At 39.6% G+C, this 15,429-nt stretch overlaps 1 protein-coding gene across 1 annotated transcript in view; it reads left to right on the top strand.

Annotated features, from left to right (window-relative positions):
• LOC124158145 (Down syndrome cell adhesion molecule-like protein Dscam2) overlaps positions 1–15,429 on the top strand; it is a 168,236-nt gene that overhangs the window by 120,035 nt on the left and 32,772 nt on the right. Inside the window, exons 9-13 of the mRNA XM_046533329.1 lie at positions 1,164–1,481; positions 4,641–4,949; positions 12,703–13,020; positions 13,590–13,709; positions 14,255–14,536. Of these exons, the coding sequence (XP_046389285.1) occupies positions 1,164–1,481; positions 4,641–4,949; positions 12,703–13,020; positions 13,590–13,709; positions 14,255–14,536 (1,347 nt within the window). The remainder of the gene's footprint in view (positions 1–1,163; positions 1,482–4,640; positions 4,950–12,702; positions 13,021–13,589; positions 13,710–14,254; positions 14,537–15,429) is intronic.

The following is a 15,429-nucleotide window of genomic DNA, read 5'->3' as shown; positions in this document are numbered from 1 at the left end:
TGAGTTGCAAAATGTGGGAGGGAGTCGTGTGGAATGATTTCTGTGCTGTGCAAGAATCCACGGAAAAATTATCTCATGTTTCCGTGAGGGGCATGTACCAAAATGCACCACCCGAATTGGGTACGTCGAAACCTTAAAAGTTTTCATGTGACAACGATAATTCTCATCTGGATATTGTGCGTTTTTTCTTTAATATTCAGACTGTTTTTCATATTTTAGCACACGCGTATATGGATTTAATTTCATTATCTTCCTTTAAATTATAATGTAATTTATATATTTTATGTGTGTGTCACAGCACATTATGATGGTAGAATATTAGGTTCCAATAAGTTAGCTTCATTGAAATTCTGAAACTCGTTATGCGTGTGATTGTTTTCCTTTTTCGTTACTCATACTAAGGGTTGAAGAGATTAAAACTCAGCGTTGTGGTACTTGGACCCCACCGCCCGAATCGATGTATAGCGTAACAGGCCACTGTTTGGTTTAACGAGTGGGAGTGATGCTAAAATAATGCGAAGACGTGTGTGCAACTCTTTTAATTGAAGTGTGAACAGAGTAGATGGTCGTATTGTTCACGAAACTGTTTATTTGAAGCTATTCCTTAGTATATTACAGTGGTGGATATATGGGGGTCGGGGGAGGCACCCCACACCCCCCCGCGGTAGTGTCTGGAAAAATTGAAAAGATAGTGCGGTCCTGGAGTCAACCCCTTCACTCTAATTCTATTGGCGGGTTGAATCTATCCTTCTTCCCGTACATGACTGCCTAGTCAAATCGAAAATGGTTTGGGAGATATTTCTGTTCTCAAAGTGTCGTTCGGATTTTCTTGTCTTCGGACATTTTCACTGAAGCCATTTAGCAGTTCAACTTTATCATTATGAAATTTCTCTCGCATGAAGAAGTTTGCGAATATTCCACAGAGGAAAAATCATTCGCCTTCCAAATCATTCCTCTGCGGGATTTGCGCACGATTTTGTGCATTGCGAGTGACTCCGTAAAGTTATCACCGTGGCTAGTCCCGGTACACTTGTAAAAAAATACTTATTGAGTCAAAGAATGACGCTAAACCTCGCATGAACTTGAAATGAGCACGTTTTTTTATATTTTTGGAGAGTTGATTGGTTGACCAAGTGTTTTTTTTTCCTTCGCTATCGTTGCAGCGATCGGCCCCGAGTTGCTGTGGACGTTCATCGAGCAGACATTGCAGCCGGGTCCTCCCGTGTCCCTCAAGTGCTCCGCTTCGGCAAACCCTCCTCCCCGCATCACGTGGCTGCTGGACGGAGGCGAGGTCCGCGGCGGCGGAGAGGACGGTTACTCTATCGGCAGCTACACCACCGTCGGATACCCCTCGGGCATGGCCGTCATCAGCCACCTTAACATCACGTCGGCGCGCGTCATGCACGGCGGACTCTACACCTGCGTCGCCTCCAACGGCGTCGGACGTCCCGTCAAGCACTCGGCTGCTCTCAACATTTACGGTGAGCAGAGCCCTAATAGGGTTGCCGAGTAAATAATACACCACGAAAGGGTTGGATGTACCTCGTCATCACCATCACTCGCCAACAATCCCAAAGGCCGTTTTGCACGGGGCACGTAATTGCGCAGGTTAGAACTGCATTCATTTCTCAAAATGGCGTGCATTTGCGCGAATGCATGCATGAAATTAGAACGGACTTTTTTATCATCTCATGTCCATGCATTATCGCATGCGTTCTGAGCAGAGCTTGGCTTGCCGAAAAAATAATACACCGCAAAAGTTTCAGATGCACCTCATAATTATCATTACTGGTCAACAATCTTTAATGCCGTTTTACTCGTGGCATGTAATTGCGCCGGTTATAAACGCATTAATCTATCATTATGGCATGCAATCGCGTGAATGCACGAATGAAATTATAACATGGTCCAGTTTGCTATCTCACGTCCATGCATTCTCGCATGCGTTCTAGCAATCCACCGCTTTACACGTCGCGATTTCGGAGGCGCCATTGTACACGCCTCAGATGGTGCAATTACGTGTCCCGAGTAAAACGGGCTCAAGACTGGGTTGACGCAGCTCTCCACTCGATTCTTTTCACACCCACGTATTTCTTCCCTTTCACATATTACTTAATCGACTCCATAAATTTTATTCGAGGTCTCCCTTTCCCATTTTTGCCAATATTTGCTGGATATTGCAATGCGCTCTAGGAAAAATTTGGCTAATTTGGCACCCAATAATATACGTACGTGATTTTGTGCCCTACATTCCATCTTACTCCTTTGACGAGAAAAAAATAAGCATGAAATCCAATTACGATTTGCAATAAAGAGAACGATGTTACACATATTGGATGCGTATATTCTGTAAGAAACTTATCGTAGTTTCTGTGAACAAAAGTTGAATACTTCTTCGAAAAATTTCCTCCCTTTTTTACCATATTAATTAACAATTGAGGGGTTGAGAAGCCAAAATGTACAAATGATTTTTTTCTAAACAGAGTAAGGTACAGGAATTGATAAAAGAAATATACAAAAATTTGGTAGCCAAATGATACGAGTGAGTCTTCGTTCTGTGCTGATACGGAGTGGAAAATCAAATGCACTCCTTAATATAAACTATCTTCTTTGTTACTTCTTTGCGACCTAATTTCTCTATAACTCCGTTTAGAAAACAAAATAACTTGTGCCCCTTGACTTCTCACCCCCTCAATTAATGCACCGTTCGAGCTGAAGATGGACGAAAATAAACATCTTATTTCACTCATATTATTCACAAGGATTAAACCGGGTGTTTCCTAAGTTGCACATGAAATATATTGCGTATTTTGCACTCTTTCTAATGGTACGAATTGAAGTCTAGAATTTCACGAGTCCTAGGGAAACTGGACTGCACAGCATTCGGAAACACAAACAAGGTTTCACCCTTTGAGCAGTATATAGCATCGTTACGTCGATTCGGCCACGTTTCCTGCGCGAAGCTCATGAGGCGTTATTCCTTCGCCCGCGTCTATGGTCTACAATCCTGCAGCTCAAAAGACCCTTGGCTCTAAATTGTCACGTCCTCTCTCGGTCCAATCTTTCCTTCTTTTGATGTTAAATAGACAAAGGTAATGACCACTGTCTCGCGTCAGTCCGACCCTTTGTCTCTGAAAACTGCCCCTTGAGGGCGCTATGAGCGCGGGCGTTAAAAGTTCTGCTCAACCCGTTTCTCTACACCAACGTCATGCTCTGTAATTTCATTTAAATGGGAGGAAATGGTAGGCAAAACCCCGATGTTTGATATCAATTAACGCGTAAAATAACTTCATGCTGGTGGAAATTTTGGTTTAGTTCTATGAATACTAAGCGAACTCTTTTGACGAATAATTCTAGGTACAGCTCGTTAACTGCTTGTTCTTTGAACTTCAAGTTTGCAAAGGGGGATATAAATCTTTACATTTAAGTCATGAGATAATTCATAATGGTTTTTATTCAGTTAAACGATGAAAATAAAAACGAAACCATTGTGAAGTACTTAGATATACTGAGCACCCCAGCATGTATGATATTTTTAGTTAGTGTTTATATTAATCTAATTGATCTCTTCTCTAATAAATATGGCTGATATTCACCTTGAAAATCCCCTTTGCCTCCTAAAATGCTACACCTTATATTGCAAATGTATGTAATATGTAAAGACCCCCACCCAGATAAAAAATTCGCCAGCAACGAGCCTTAAGAAGACACGTCACTCCTGCTTGACCTGTTTTCTTCCGTTTATTTATTTTTGAACAACTTAAGCTTTTGATCACCTTGAAATATTTAGAGTATGTAGTTTATACCCATATCAGCATTTATGTGTGTCTCAAATATGAAAATGTATCCACCCCGCAAATTTCATTCCGGTGGCGTAAGTTTTAAACAAGTCATTGATGGCTATAAACAGATGACATATGGCTCTTCCGGGGACTCAGCGCTATCGCTCGACAAGAAATTTTCAGGATGTACTGAGTAGACTCTTGTCGATTTGCATGTCTCTCAAGTATGAAATTTTATCCTCGTTACCTGTACTTCTTAAAGATATATTGTATACAAAGAAAATTTCGAAATTTTAGACAGGTAACTGAACATGTTAATAATTAGTAATACGCCTGGGAATCAAGGATAAGTAGACTACAGGTCGGGTGTGTTAATGATGCTCTATCATAAGAGGACGCTTACCACCCTCTCTCGACCGGTTATTATTTTTAAAGATTAATCGCGTAATATTTACGCTAACGTTTTGAAATTTTCGGTTTAAGTACAAGAGACCCTGTTTAAAATTCCCTGTATCTCAAATATATAAAAATAATGGAAAGGTACTAGGTAATTTATTCTCGTTGTGATACAGGCTTGGTGGTGTAGTATATCTGATCAGCAATCGGAAGATCCGGGTTCGAATCCCAACTAAGTCAAATGATTGTATTCATGGCAAATTTCATCCTTGGTGTATACAGGCAGTTGTTGAAAACAGTATACTTATGCGCCCTGAAAGATGATAGCATAGATTTTAATCTAGTTATCAGTCATCAAAAAGACCGGTTGGGCATGAGTGATGCGTTGTCTTTGGAGTCAGTTTTATTTGCGAACAACGGTGGTATTTTTTGTTATTTCTCATGCGTGTGTTGTGTGTGTAGGTCCGCCGTCGGCGCGTCCCCCTCGCAACGTGACGGCCGTGGCGGGCTCGAACGCGCACCTCCGATGTCCCGTGGCCGGTTTCCCCATCGCCAGCGTGTCGTGGCGTCGGACCAACGGGGGCGTGGACTTGAGTCGCTCCGGAGGCCCTTCAGGGGCGTTCGCGCACTCCTCCAAGTTCCAGACGCTCTCCAACGGCACGTTGCTCATCAAGGAGGTGGAGGCTGCCGAGGACGCGGGCGAGTACTCGTGCATTGCCACCGATCCACACGGTCACGCCGCCATGGCCTCTCTCCAGCTGCACGTCATGAGTGAGTACCCACCACAACCCCCACCGAAGCTTACGGTCTGCGTGTGATTTTGGGACTGAAAGGTATTTTTTTAAAGTGTGGCCACTTTTTGTAAAGCCTAAAAAGTTATGGAATATCAGGGTACGTTGCCAGGGACTGATAAGCTTTCGCGAAAACTAGTGGTTGATTAATTTAGTGGGTGAACTTTTGTTGATATCATTTTCATAGCCACGATGAGCATAGATTAAGACTAATTCTTACTAAATCCTCATCTTTCGGTCACTTTATCCAAAAACCTTGCTTAGCTTACCTTGTTTGATTAAAAAACTACAAGAATTTCCGTCCTTGATAGTATGTTTCTTGAGCTGATTACTGTTATGGTCAGCTGATTTGAGGCCATTCAGCTTACTTATTTGTTAGCATAGGGTTTTTCTATTTCTTAAATTAATTCGGTCCCTTTTTTTCTAAATATTTACTACTTTTATATATTTTTATTCTGTCTTATTTTCACATTCATCTCTACTGCATCAACATTTTATTTTCTCTCTCGTCGAAATACGACGCGAAGTTTATTTGGAACCTTAAGCTTTGCTTGATCTTTTTTCCTCTTTGGAAAATCTCAAAAGCTCTCCTTTCTTTTTGAGACACTCTACAGAGACGCTTGGAGATGTAGTTTCATTTCCCGTGCTGTTTTCACTTCACACACCAGTTTACTAGACATCGTAAATTACGTTCGAGTTGCAGTACCGGAGGCCATTTCCGTGCCTCTATCCCAATTTGCAGTTTCAAGTGCGCTTTTTATGGAGTTCCTTGTTTCAAATAAGTCCTTAGTCTCGATTGGTGGATGGAAAGTTTAAGCTCCTTTCATTTATATCACGTTCTTTGACGGTTTTTTCTTAAAAAAAAACTGTTGGTGAAATAAAAGCACGAAGAACCTCCTTGAATTCAAAATTAAATTCGCCTGAGCCATGTATTTCTCCGGATGTCGATGTATTTCTGTCACTTCACGCCAGAAAATACGTTTTAATTACGGCTTCTTATCAAATAGACTGATTTTCTTGCTCTGCAAAACTTATTCTTCGCGTGTTACATGCTGGGTGTTGCTCTTCCCAATCCCATTAACGCTTCAGTGAGTAACTTCGCCATAAAACTCGGGACTTATCGTATCAAAATGGCGCGGCGTATAAAGTGGAGGTCGTGGATTAATGATTAGTACAAGAGAAAATCGGATCCAGGTATTAATTTTGGTGGAAGCTTCCGGAGAACATGGCATTATTCAGCGCATATTAGGTCCTCAATGCATATTTTTACGTCCTCTGACTAAGCTAAAAAAACTTGTGTTTAATATTAGTGTTGTTTTTGTTTTCTCATAGAGCTGTCAGCTGTATGTAAATTAAGTTATTTACCTTTGTTTGATGATTGTGTTTCCAAAGTGTTTCAGTATTAGCCTCAGCTTATAACATAGTTCATTGATTTTGGGAGGAAACATTTTCTTCCTCCTTTGTCCGACTCTAGTACAAGAGTCGATGGGTGTTGAAACGTTTGTAAAATAAATATTTTTGGCCGGTGTTGCCAAACCTGCGGAAATATATTTTCGGTTGTTTTGCGACGCACGTATTTAACAAAAGAAAACCTGGAAGACTTAAACTGTGGAAAGACCGAAGATTTGATAATTACGAATATAAATACTAGGTATTTGTATGATAACTATTACGCAGATAAGAACCACAAAGGATTTTCTGATAATATGAGCTTATGATTTAGGACTGATGTCACTCGAGGTGGAAAAGGTTTGGAAATTTGAGAAGAAAAATATGATTTTCTGACCATATTTCTCAAACCGTTAACTGAGATTGAATTCAAGCAATGGCTCTGATGATAATTTCAATCTGCTCTTTTGAGAGCTATATCATCATTTAAGAATTTGTGAACTCGGGGTGTTCCCGCCTTTCTGTGCCATTCTTTAATGCTCTTATTTTTTTTTTTTACTTTCTTATGTTTGGAATCACCTGCCGACTGCAAGGTTGTCGATTAAAATAGTCCACATTTTTAGCTTAAATATCTTAATCAAGGGCAAATTATCTACCCAAATTTACTTCTAATCGGCGTACTTAATTTAAGCTGATATTAAAAGTTATGAGAGAGTTATTTTATTCACCGAAAAAATTAAAGACTCTGTATGCATAAAATTGCAGTTGAGAACGTAATTTTACCATTGATAAATTAAAATGTTGAGTTACAGGCCTAAATCATATTTGGGAATATATCAGTGACCCATTTATATAGCTTTTTCCTTTTGAAATTCAATGGCATGCTGCGTTTATTTTTTTCACCTCTACTTTTACATGCACAAGTAAAAAAAGAAACCCTCTTCTCCTTTCCAACTCAATCTAATGCAATTTTTCTCCTCATCATTATCAACTGGTTTTCAGATCCCAAACACCATAGCTATCTCCACCTACTCCTAACCAAGGCCTGCTCCCTGGTTTCCTTATACTTTCCATAAATTTTGACCTCACTTCGTCTGTCATCTTCAGCCCTGTTCTTCTTCTTCTTCTTCTTCTCTTTTCTCCTTCCACTGTTCCCTCGAGTGCTGTATTTAAAATCCTCTACCCTCTTAAAATATGCTCGATGCAATTCCCTTTTCTCCTTACATCAGATCTCAATAATGCTCTTTCCTCCCAAACTCTTTCCACCACCTCCTCATTCCTCTCTTTATCCACTCACTTCGCTCTCTCCATAATTTTATTGATAATTTTTGTCCTATATGATAAAAAAATCTTACTTCGGCTGCTTTTATGAATCAAATCTGCCAAAGCACAATATGTATAGCATGAGGGTACTTAAATTTACTACGATCTAAATTATTTGTAGGTAATAGGGACTATGATCTTGTCGTGTCGGGTACGGTGGCCATCATTGCCTCTAAACGGTGGAACTTGCCCGCTTAAGGGACTATTTTCCACACCTAGTGGACGGAGGCTCATCGCGTAAATAGTAGGTTTATGCGGGGCTCAGCGACGCAGGCTGGCAATAAGCGGGGAGAGGGAATAAAGCCGAGCCATTCCACAGGAAAGTAAGTGGGGCAAAGATATAAAGTTTAGCATTTACGCACCATATTGAGCGCGCAAAGGGTTTCATAAGGTCCTTACGAACGCCTATCTCCCAGATTATCCGACGCCCATGGTAACACCTGCAATAGTTTCTATAAAGCAGCTGGTTATGGCCTTTGTCGTTTGAAGTGGACGAAATTTTCAACTGAAATACCATCCTTAATGCGTGCATAAAATGGTAACACTGCCGTAAGACTGTACAATAAGTTGGATAATATCGTAGCCGTTGAGGTAAAATTTCGCGTCCAAATTTTGTATATCGGGAGTAATAAGAAATTTGATGGTGCTCTCAAATTTAGCGATCGCAAACATATTTGCCTTTACTCTCCTCCGTCCTGGATGACCTATCAACCTTTCGCCGACTAATTGTCTTTGAAATAAATATTAAAGAGATGGGCCCGGCTTCGTATTTGTCCTTTTAAAATCTATGCATTATAAATGATTACAAACTGGTATTTTAATGCTTATATGTTACGACCTCTAATTAGCCTTAGGGATAGCAGGCCCAAACGTTATCGGCTTTTGCCTCAGAGAACCGATTTCATTAAATATGAAACGGGTTTTGATTGAGTTTCAAATTATTTTAATACGTAACAGAATCAATTAATGGGGGAAAATAAGTTGATTAAAATGAAGCTCAAAGGAAAATGGAGAGATATGACAATATTACCTGACACATGTGAATTTTTATTTCTCTTTTATACTACTTCGTGGCTTATAGCTGGTCGTAAACGATTTACCTGCCTAATTTCTCTTTTTATTTTTAACGTCTCACATTAATATGAACAGGTAATGGAAAAATATTTCTTATGGACTTCAGATCATCATTGCTCGCTTCAAGACTAAACTTTTGCTTTCTTTTTAGGCAGCATCTTCAAAAATTAGGGCTTGAAGCTATGTGTAGGTATAAGCATGTGGTAAAAAATGCGATGAAAACTTTTTCCACCTCATTAAACATTTTAAAAACAATCACCGATGTTAATTCCGATTAATCTGTGGTATCATCACATGGTAGCGAGATAATAACCTCACTATCAGAAACTATGGTCGGCGTTTTTTGAACTTAATTTTTAAGAAAGTAAATACTTTTATTTTAATAATTGTGATTTACTCGAGTTGGAGGCAATAAATGTCAAAAATAAGTCTGATACGCCGTTTTATGTAATTATGATCCGTAATGGTGAAAATATGCCATAGCCAGTCCTGAAATCTGAGGAATCACGAAATTAAAAGAAAAATTGATATACACCAATGGTTTATCAATTCACGTCTTTTTGGCTTTTCCCGATAATTTGTTGCCATAGCATCTACGGTAGACACTGGAGAAAATATTTAGAGGAAAAAAAGGAAAATGCTCGTAATTATTGAGGGTCGCCTATCGCATGCCATAATGACCTTGTATGTCACCGTAATAAATAAACTAACTGATTAAAAATTGGCTAAAACTAACACAGTAAGAACATTATGTCCGAGTACCACTGAACTTTTTAGCTTTACCCTAAAATATGGTTTATTTGCCTGAAAAAATGAAATGAGAATTTTGTTGTTTTTCGACGAAATTTTGAAAGTTAAGGCATCGATTCGGGCAAAAAATATTGATCGATTTAAAAATAAAATCAAATCTATATAATTGATTTGGGATGAGAAGTTTTTCAGGATACTGCTATATTATTCCAAAAATCGGCATAACGAGGTGGACAACATACGCCCCCACGGCGATTATGAAAGTTAACTCTTTCATCATCATCATCATCACTGGCAGTGGCGCCGACTCCATGGGGCCTGAGGGGGCCCGAGCCCCCTCAAAAATTCGTCGTGGGTGTGAGGAAAACATTTGTCAGGCTTGTCGATTTTCCCCGGAGTGTCCAGATATCGAGATTCGATTTATCAGGGTTCTAATATTGATCATATGACTCTTCTAAAATGCTTAAAAAAAACTTAACACTCACTACTTATAAAACTTCCCGGGGCAACATCCCCGGTTTGGGCCCCCCCCCCAATATTTTTTTGTAAGTAGGCGTCCCTGATCACTGGTCAACAATCCAAGGATTGGTTTGACGCAGCTCTCCACTCAGTTCTCCTATCGGCTAATCTTTCCACACCTACGTATTTCTTCTCTTTCACATCCTTCTTAACCTGTTCCATACATTTTGTTCGAGGTCTTCCTTTTCCGTTCTTGCCCTCCACTTGTCCCTTGACGACTGTCTTCATCACTGCCTATGCCGGAGAGAACCAAGAAATATTTTGCCCTCTAGCCTGGCGGAGTGTCTGGCAAGGAGTGAACACGTATTATCCAGGGCCAGTGGCGCAGCGAGGGGGGGTTTTTTTGGTGATAAACCCCCCCCCCCCAGAGCTCAGAGAAATTTTAATTTATTTTACTTAATTGAATTAATAATACTCAGAGAATAGTGTAAAGATCAATAAAATATCCCTCAGAAAGCCGTAAAACTCTCCATTTTGAACCATTTATCAGAAAAAATTTCTGGGGGAGGGCCCCCGCACCTCCCGCTTACCCGGGCGGGTATGCCACACCTCCAGACTCCCCAGTATCAGTTTTGCCTAAACCCCCCCTAGACTTAATTCCTAGCTGCGCCCCTGTCCGGGGCAACCCCTCTTTCTTCCTTACCATCGGATGGGCTTGCATTCGGGAACTTGTCGTAGGCATATTAATAGCGTGGAGCGAGAAGGAAACATTACGAAATGGGCAGTGCGATATGAAATGCCGGGAGACACCCCCTGTCGTGAAGGATGGTCGGGGAGAGTGAAGCCGCATTAGCGATTCCTACAGGGAGGAAAAGTACACTTGGGCTCTACCCGGGTAGCAATTAAAATTTTGGGAAACTTCCGTAGGTAGTCAAGTAATGGTCAAACGTTTAACAAACGTTTTACCCGCAGTCAGCGTACAAACTTTTAAAAACGTTCCCGCAGGATTTAGATCTCTTCCCTTCGTTCGGCGAATGCTACGTACTTCCCATGAACATTGATAGGGAGCGGCGAGTTGCTTCAGTTACTTTCTAATCCCCCATTATGGTTCACCCATTTTTATACAATGTTGCTTCCAACTGATATCAAAAATGTATATATTTTCAGCTCTATTCAGGAAATATTTAAACTACGTGTTCTTATGTGCTGTAAGTTTTAATGGCAAAATAATATGCAGCTGCCACAATTATTATAATCGAGAAGAAATTTTCCACATTTTTAAAAAGAGAAGTCTTGAAATTTAATTTCTCCCAGAAGCAGCTCTAGTTTAGAAAGGGTTAAGAACTTAAAGTAATTCTGAAAAAATCACATCAGTCAGGCACGAAAAGGGTTACTTCAAACGTGAGAAACTATTGAAACTATGTGTGAAGTAATTGAATATTAACATTTTCTGTGAAAATTACGATGGGAAAGTCAAATATTTAGGCATAATTGGAATAAACCTGTGCGCCGACAGTAGCGTGGCGGCTTTGCGCTGTAGCGTGCGGTGGTACGTTGGCTTCCACGCTGATGGCCTATGTAGGGCTAATTGGTCTCCGACGACTGAAAATTGAGTTCCAATCGTCATGCGATGCAATAGAAATATTAAGCAATGGAATTTTTATTTGAGTATACTTTGAGAAGGAACGCATTGAGGTCGTTGTTTTGGAGTGTTCATTAATTTCCGCGGCGCCTCGGTAGTATGCAAAAAATCTCAGCCTTTACGCGTCTTAAGTCTGAAATTCGTAGACAATTAACTTTAATGCATTTATCGATTACATTTACGTATTGTTTCTTAATCTGGCGAAATAAAAACTTTCGCTGGAAAGCCACCTTAATGAGTGGCATATTTTCCAGAAATTACAGGAGGGCTTTGATTTTGGGTTTGATTAATCCTTGTTTAGTCATTGATTTTGGGAGATTTTTGATCTTATTTCAAGCTAACTCTGCGTCGACGCCACGATGTGGGCTAGCTGTCTCTGTCTGAGGCACTCCTCGCGTCTTTATTGGAGTCGTGTGTGGTGGGTTGTCTAAACGTGAGGGGCAAGACTGAAATTTTTGTACTTCGAGAAAACTTTTACTTCATCGTATTCGTCGAATATTACTTCGATGAATGCCCACATGAAGTCATAAGTAGCTACAGACATTTTTTTTCTCTTCGTTCAGATATCAACACCCAAGAAAACAGCATCCAAAATTCAATTCAATCGATCATTCAAATTCAAACCAAATTAGGAGATTTTAAATGCGTTACGCATGTGTACATTATCATATAAACCGTCGTTTCATTTATATTTCCATTGAATCTTCTGGTAATCCACCTTTTCTGCACGAAAGATTTATTTGGAAAAGAAATATTCATTTTATACCCACCAGTGATATAAATAGTGGTATTGTTTCCAATGTGTTTACAATGTCTGGAAATTGTGTGCGGCTGGATTCTCGGGTATCCGCATTTGGGATGCAATTGTATGTATATGTTTGTATCGGTTTAAATTTTTTGTGTTTTTTTTATTTTTTGTATTTACTGAGCCTTGCTGTAGCTTTTTTTTCTTTGTACTTCTGTCAAGTGCTTTTCCCTGAATTGTTGTGCACTTGTGAAATATTTCATGGTCCAAAAAGGCCCACGATAATAAATTAATTGAAATTGAATTGTCAATTAAATAAATACATAACTGAATTGTTTTTATTTATTTCAGAGCCTCCAGAAATTGCTCCCTTCACTTTCCCCTCCAACTTACGTGAAGGGATGAGGGCTCAGGTCTCATGCTCTGTCATATCCGGAGATTTCCCGACCGGCTTGACCTGGAGGAAAGATGGTCGACCTCTTGCTGTCTCCTCAGGCGGGGATGGAGGCAATGGTCCAATTGATCCTGATGTTCAGGAAACAAGGCAGCATCTGTTTGTGTCATCACTCTTGTTCCTACGCCTAGCTGCACGCCATGCTGGTAGCTACACCTGCATTGCCTCGAATGCTGCAGCCACTGCAGAGTATACAGCCGTCATGGAAGTGAAAGGTGAGTAATTTTCATTCAAATACATTGAAGTGGTTTCTATAATGTAGTCTTTTTTATGATTATTTGGTTTAAAAATGGAGAATTGACCTGGTTTTTCTATGAAAATCATCTTCCTAAGTGATACTTATGATTAACAATAGGGTAATTCATAAATGAAGATGAAGAAATTAATTATATATATTGGATGAGATGTGTGATTATCATGATGACATGTGATTATAACCCACCTCTTCTAAACAAGACCATGGGGCTGGGTATGCATATTTCTTAGATTAACTGCAAGATGGTATTGAGTTGGGAGGTAAAAGTGTTGGTGGACTCAGTAAATTGTGAATAAATAGACAGAAAGTGTAACCCTCACTAATTACCCAGCCTCATCTAATGTCTCATTATTGTGGAAATAGTGCTTAAACCTCAGCATATGTTTATGTACATGCCAAGGCTTTACAAATGTTGTATGTTAGAAATATCATTTTTCTAAAAAAAATTGTGTATTAAGAGATACTAAGAGGTATATTTTAAACAGAAAATACCAATAATTTATTTTAGAATTATTTTTTTACTAATAGTTGCCCCATCATGGACAATAGAACCACAGGACACTTCCATCCTCTGGAGGCAGCAAGTAGTTCTTCACTGTCAGGCAGAAGGTTTCCCTGACCCAACGATCACATGGATGAAAGCAAGAGGTAAAATAAGTTTCCTGCCTTTAATTGACTACTCAATGTTGTTTTTATATGGAAAGATTCTATTATTTCTTCAACCTCACCACACTTTGTGCAGATATCCTAGCTCTATGCGTGCATATTATTGGAGAACTACATTGTAGAACAGTGGCATAACTAGGATTATGCTTTTGGGGGTGTGAGGGGCCTTGATGGGCGACCCCCCACCCCCAGATAATGGGGGATCCGGGAAGATTTTTGAAAAATGACATGCCTGGAAATACATTTTGCATCATTTTGGCACTAAAAATTTTACTTTAATCAGATGCAGTAATATATCAAAATTAGACAATATGTAGTTTGAAATATTTTTTCTATTTCTCTGGGGCTTTAGGGGGGCATCTATCCCCTTATCATATGCCCCATCATCCCCCCATAATTACCCCACTGTTGTACAGTAATCTAATTGAGATGGAGATCACACTGTTTTCCCTCTTTCCCCAAATGAATGGTACATTTTTATGGGGCACAACCTACTAATTTCTTCCACTATACATCATTATTTTCAGGTGCAGATGGGACTGATTATGTGGCTCTCGGTGTAGGAATGAACAGCTACCCATCTTTCCCTGGGCTGTCTCCTCAGTATCCTGACTTTTCTCCTGGGGGAGGGTATCAGCACTATAAGCCAGGTTTATCACACTTCCCTAATCAAGAATCAATGCAGCTGATGCCCAATGGTTCCCTCATCATTCGGTCAGCAGCACCAGAGCATGAGGGTTACTACTCGTGCAAGGCAGCCAATGGTATTGGGGCTGGTCTCACGAAAGTGATATTCCTGCAGGTTAATGGTGAGTAACCCTAAAGGAAAGTATGTAGTCAGAAAGGAAATTCTTTTGTGCCAGTAATTGCTATTTATCTATAAAATTTTCTACTTTTACTACCATTTTATCTTTTAAACATCTATGAGACAGTCAAAATATAATTCGTGTTGCCAGAAGTTTTCTAATTCTGTCCAAAAGTGGAATATTATTTATCCTTGGAGGTATGCTTCTCTCAACTCACTTGGAATAGTCCACCTTGCATTACATTAGGGAAGTGCACTAATTTTTTTTTATTGCTGAATTTGAAAGTTTAGCCTAAAAAAGAAACATTAGTATAGTCACTTTTATTTTCTGCATCTGGGGTATGCACTTTAAAACGTTTTGAAAGTCGGAAAATTTCATGTTGCGCTGAAACACAGTGCCTCCATCTTGATTGAGATGTGACGTCACAAGGCAGTAGTCACCAGTGGAGTATCGCTGAATTCCGTCGCCTTCTTTAGCGCAGCGAGAGTTTCCGGGAATCGGTGGAGTTTGCTTCCTAAAAATGTCGTCTAGTACCGAAAACATGAATTCAAAATAGAATTATAAATGATTTTTTGTTCCAAATTTCATCTCGACGTCGAAACAAAAGCCAGGAGAAGATATTCATTCCCGTGCCTTAAGCACAAGCTATACGGAATAAATGGTTCAAGGCTGCTCCTGACTCTTACCTATCGATGATATTCTGTTTTGAAGATCATTTGAAGGTATTGTAAGATCAAATTGATATTTATATTATAATAATTTACTTAATAGGTACCTCAGTCACATCAGAAAGTGTGTTGAGTCAAAATATAGCATCTTCCGCGTAGACCTACGTAATTTATAAACTGAAAGTAGTTTGGTTAAAGAATTATGGCGCGACTGTTTTTTTACACGAC

The sequence above is a fragment of the Ischnura elegans genome, chromosome 4 (assembly GCF_921293095.1).
Source record: "Ischnura elegans chromosome 4, ioIscEleg1.1, whole genome shotgun sequence".
NCBI classification, from domain to species: domain Eukaryota; kingdom Metazoa; phylum Arthropoda; class Insecta; order Odonata; family Coenagrionidae; genus Ischnura; species Ischnura elegans.
Note: the sequence above shows the minus strand (reverse complement) of the source record. Positions and strands in the feature narration are given on the sequence as shown.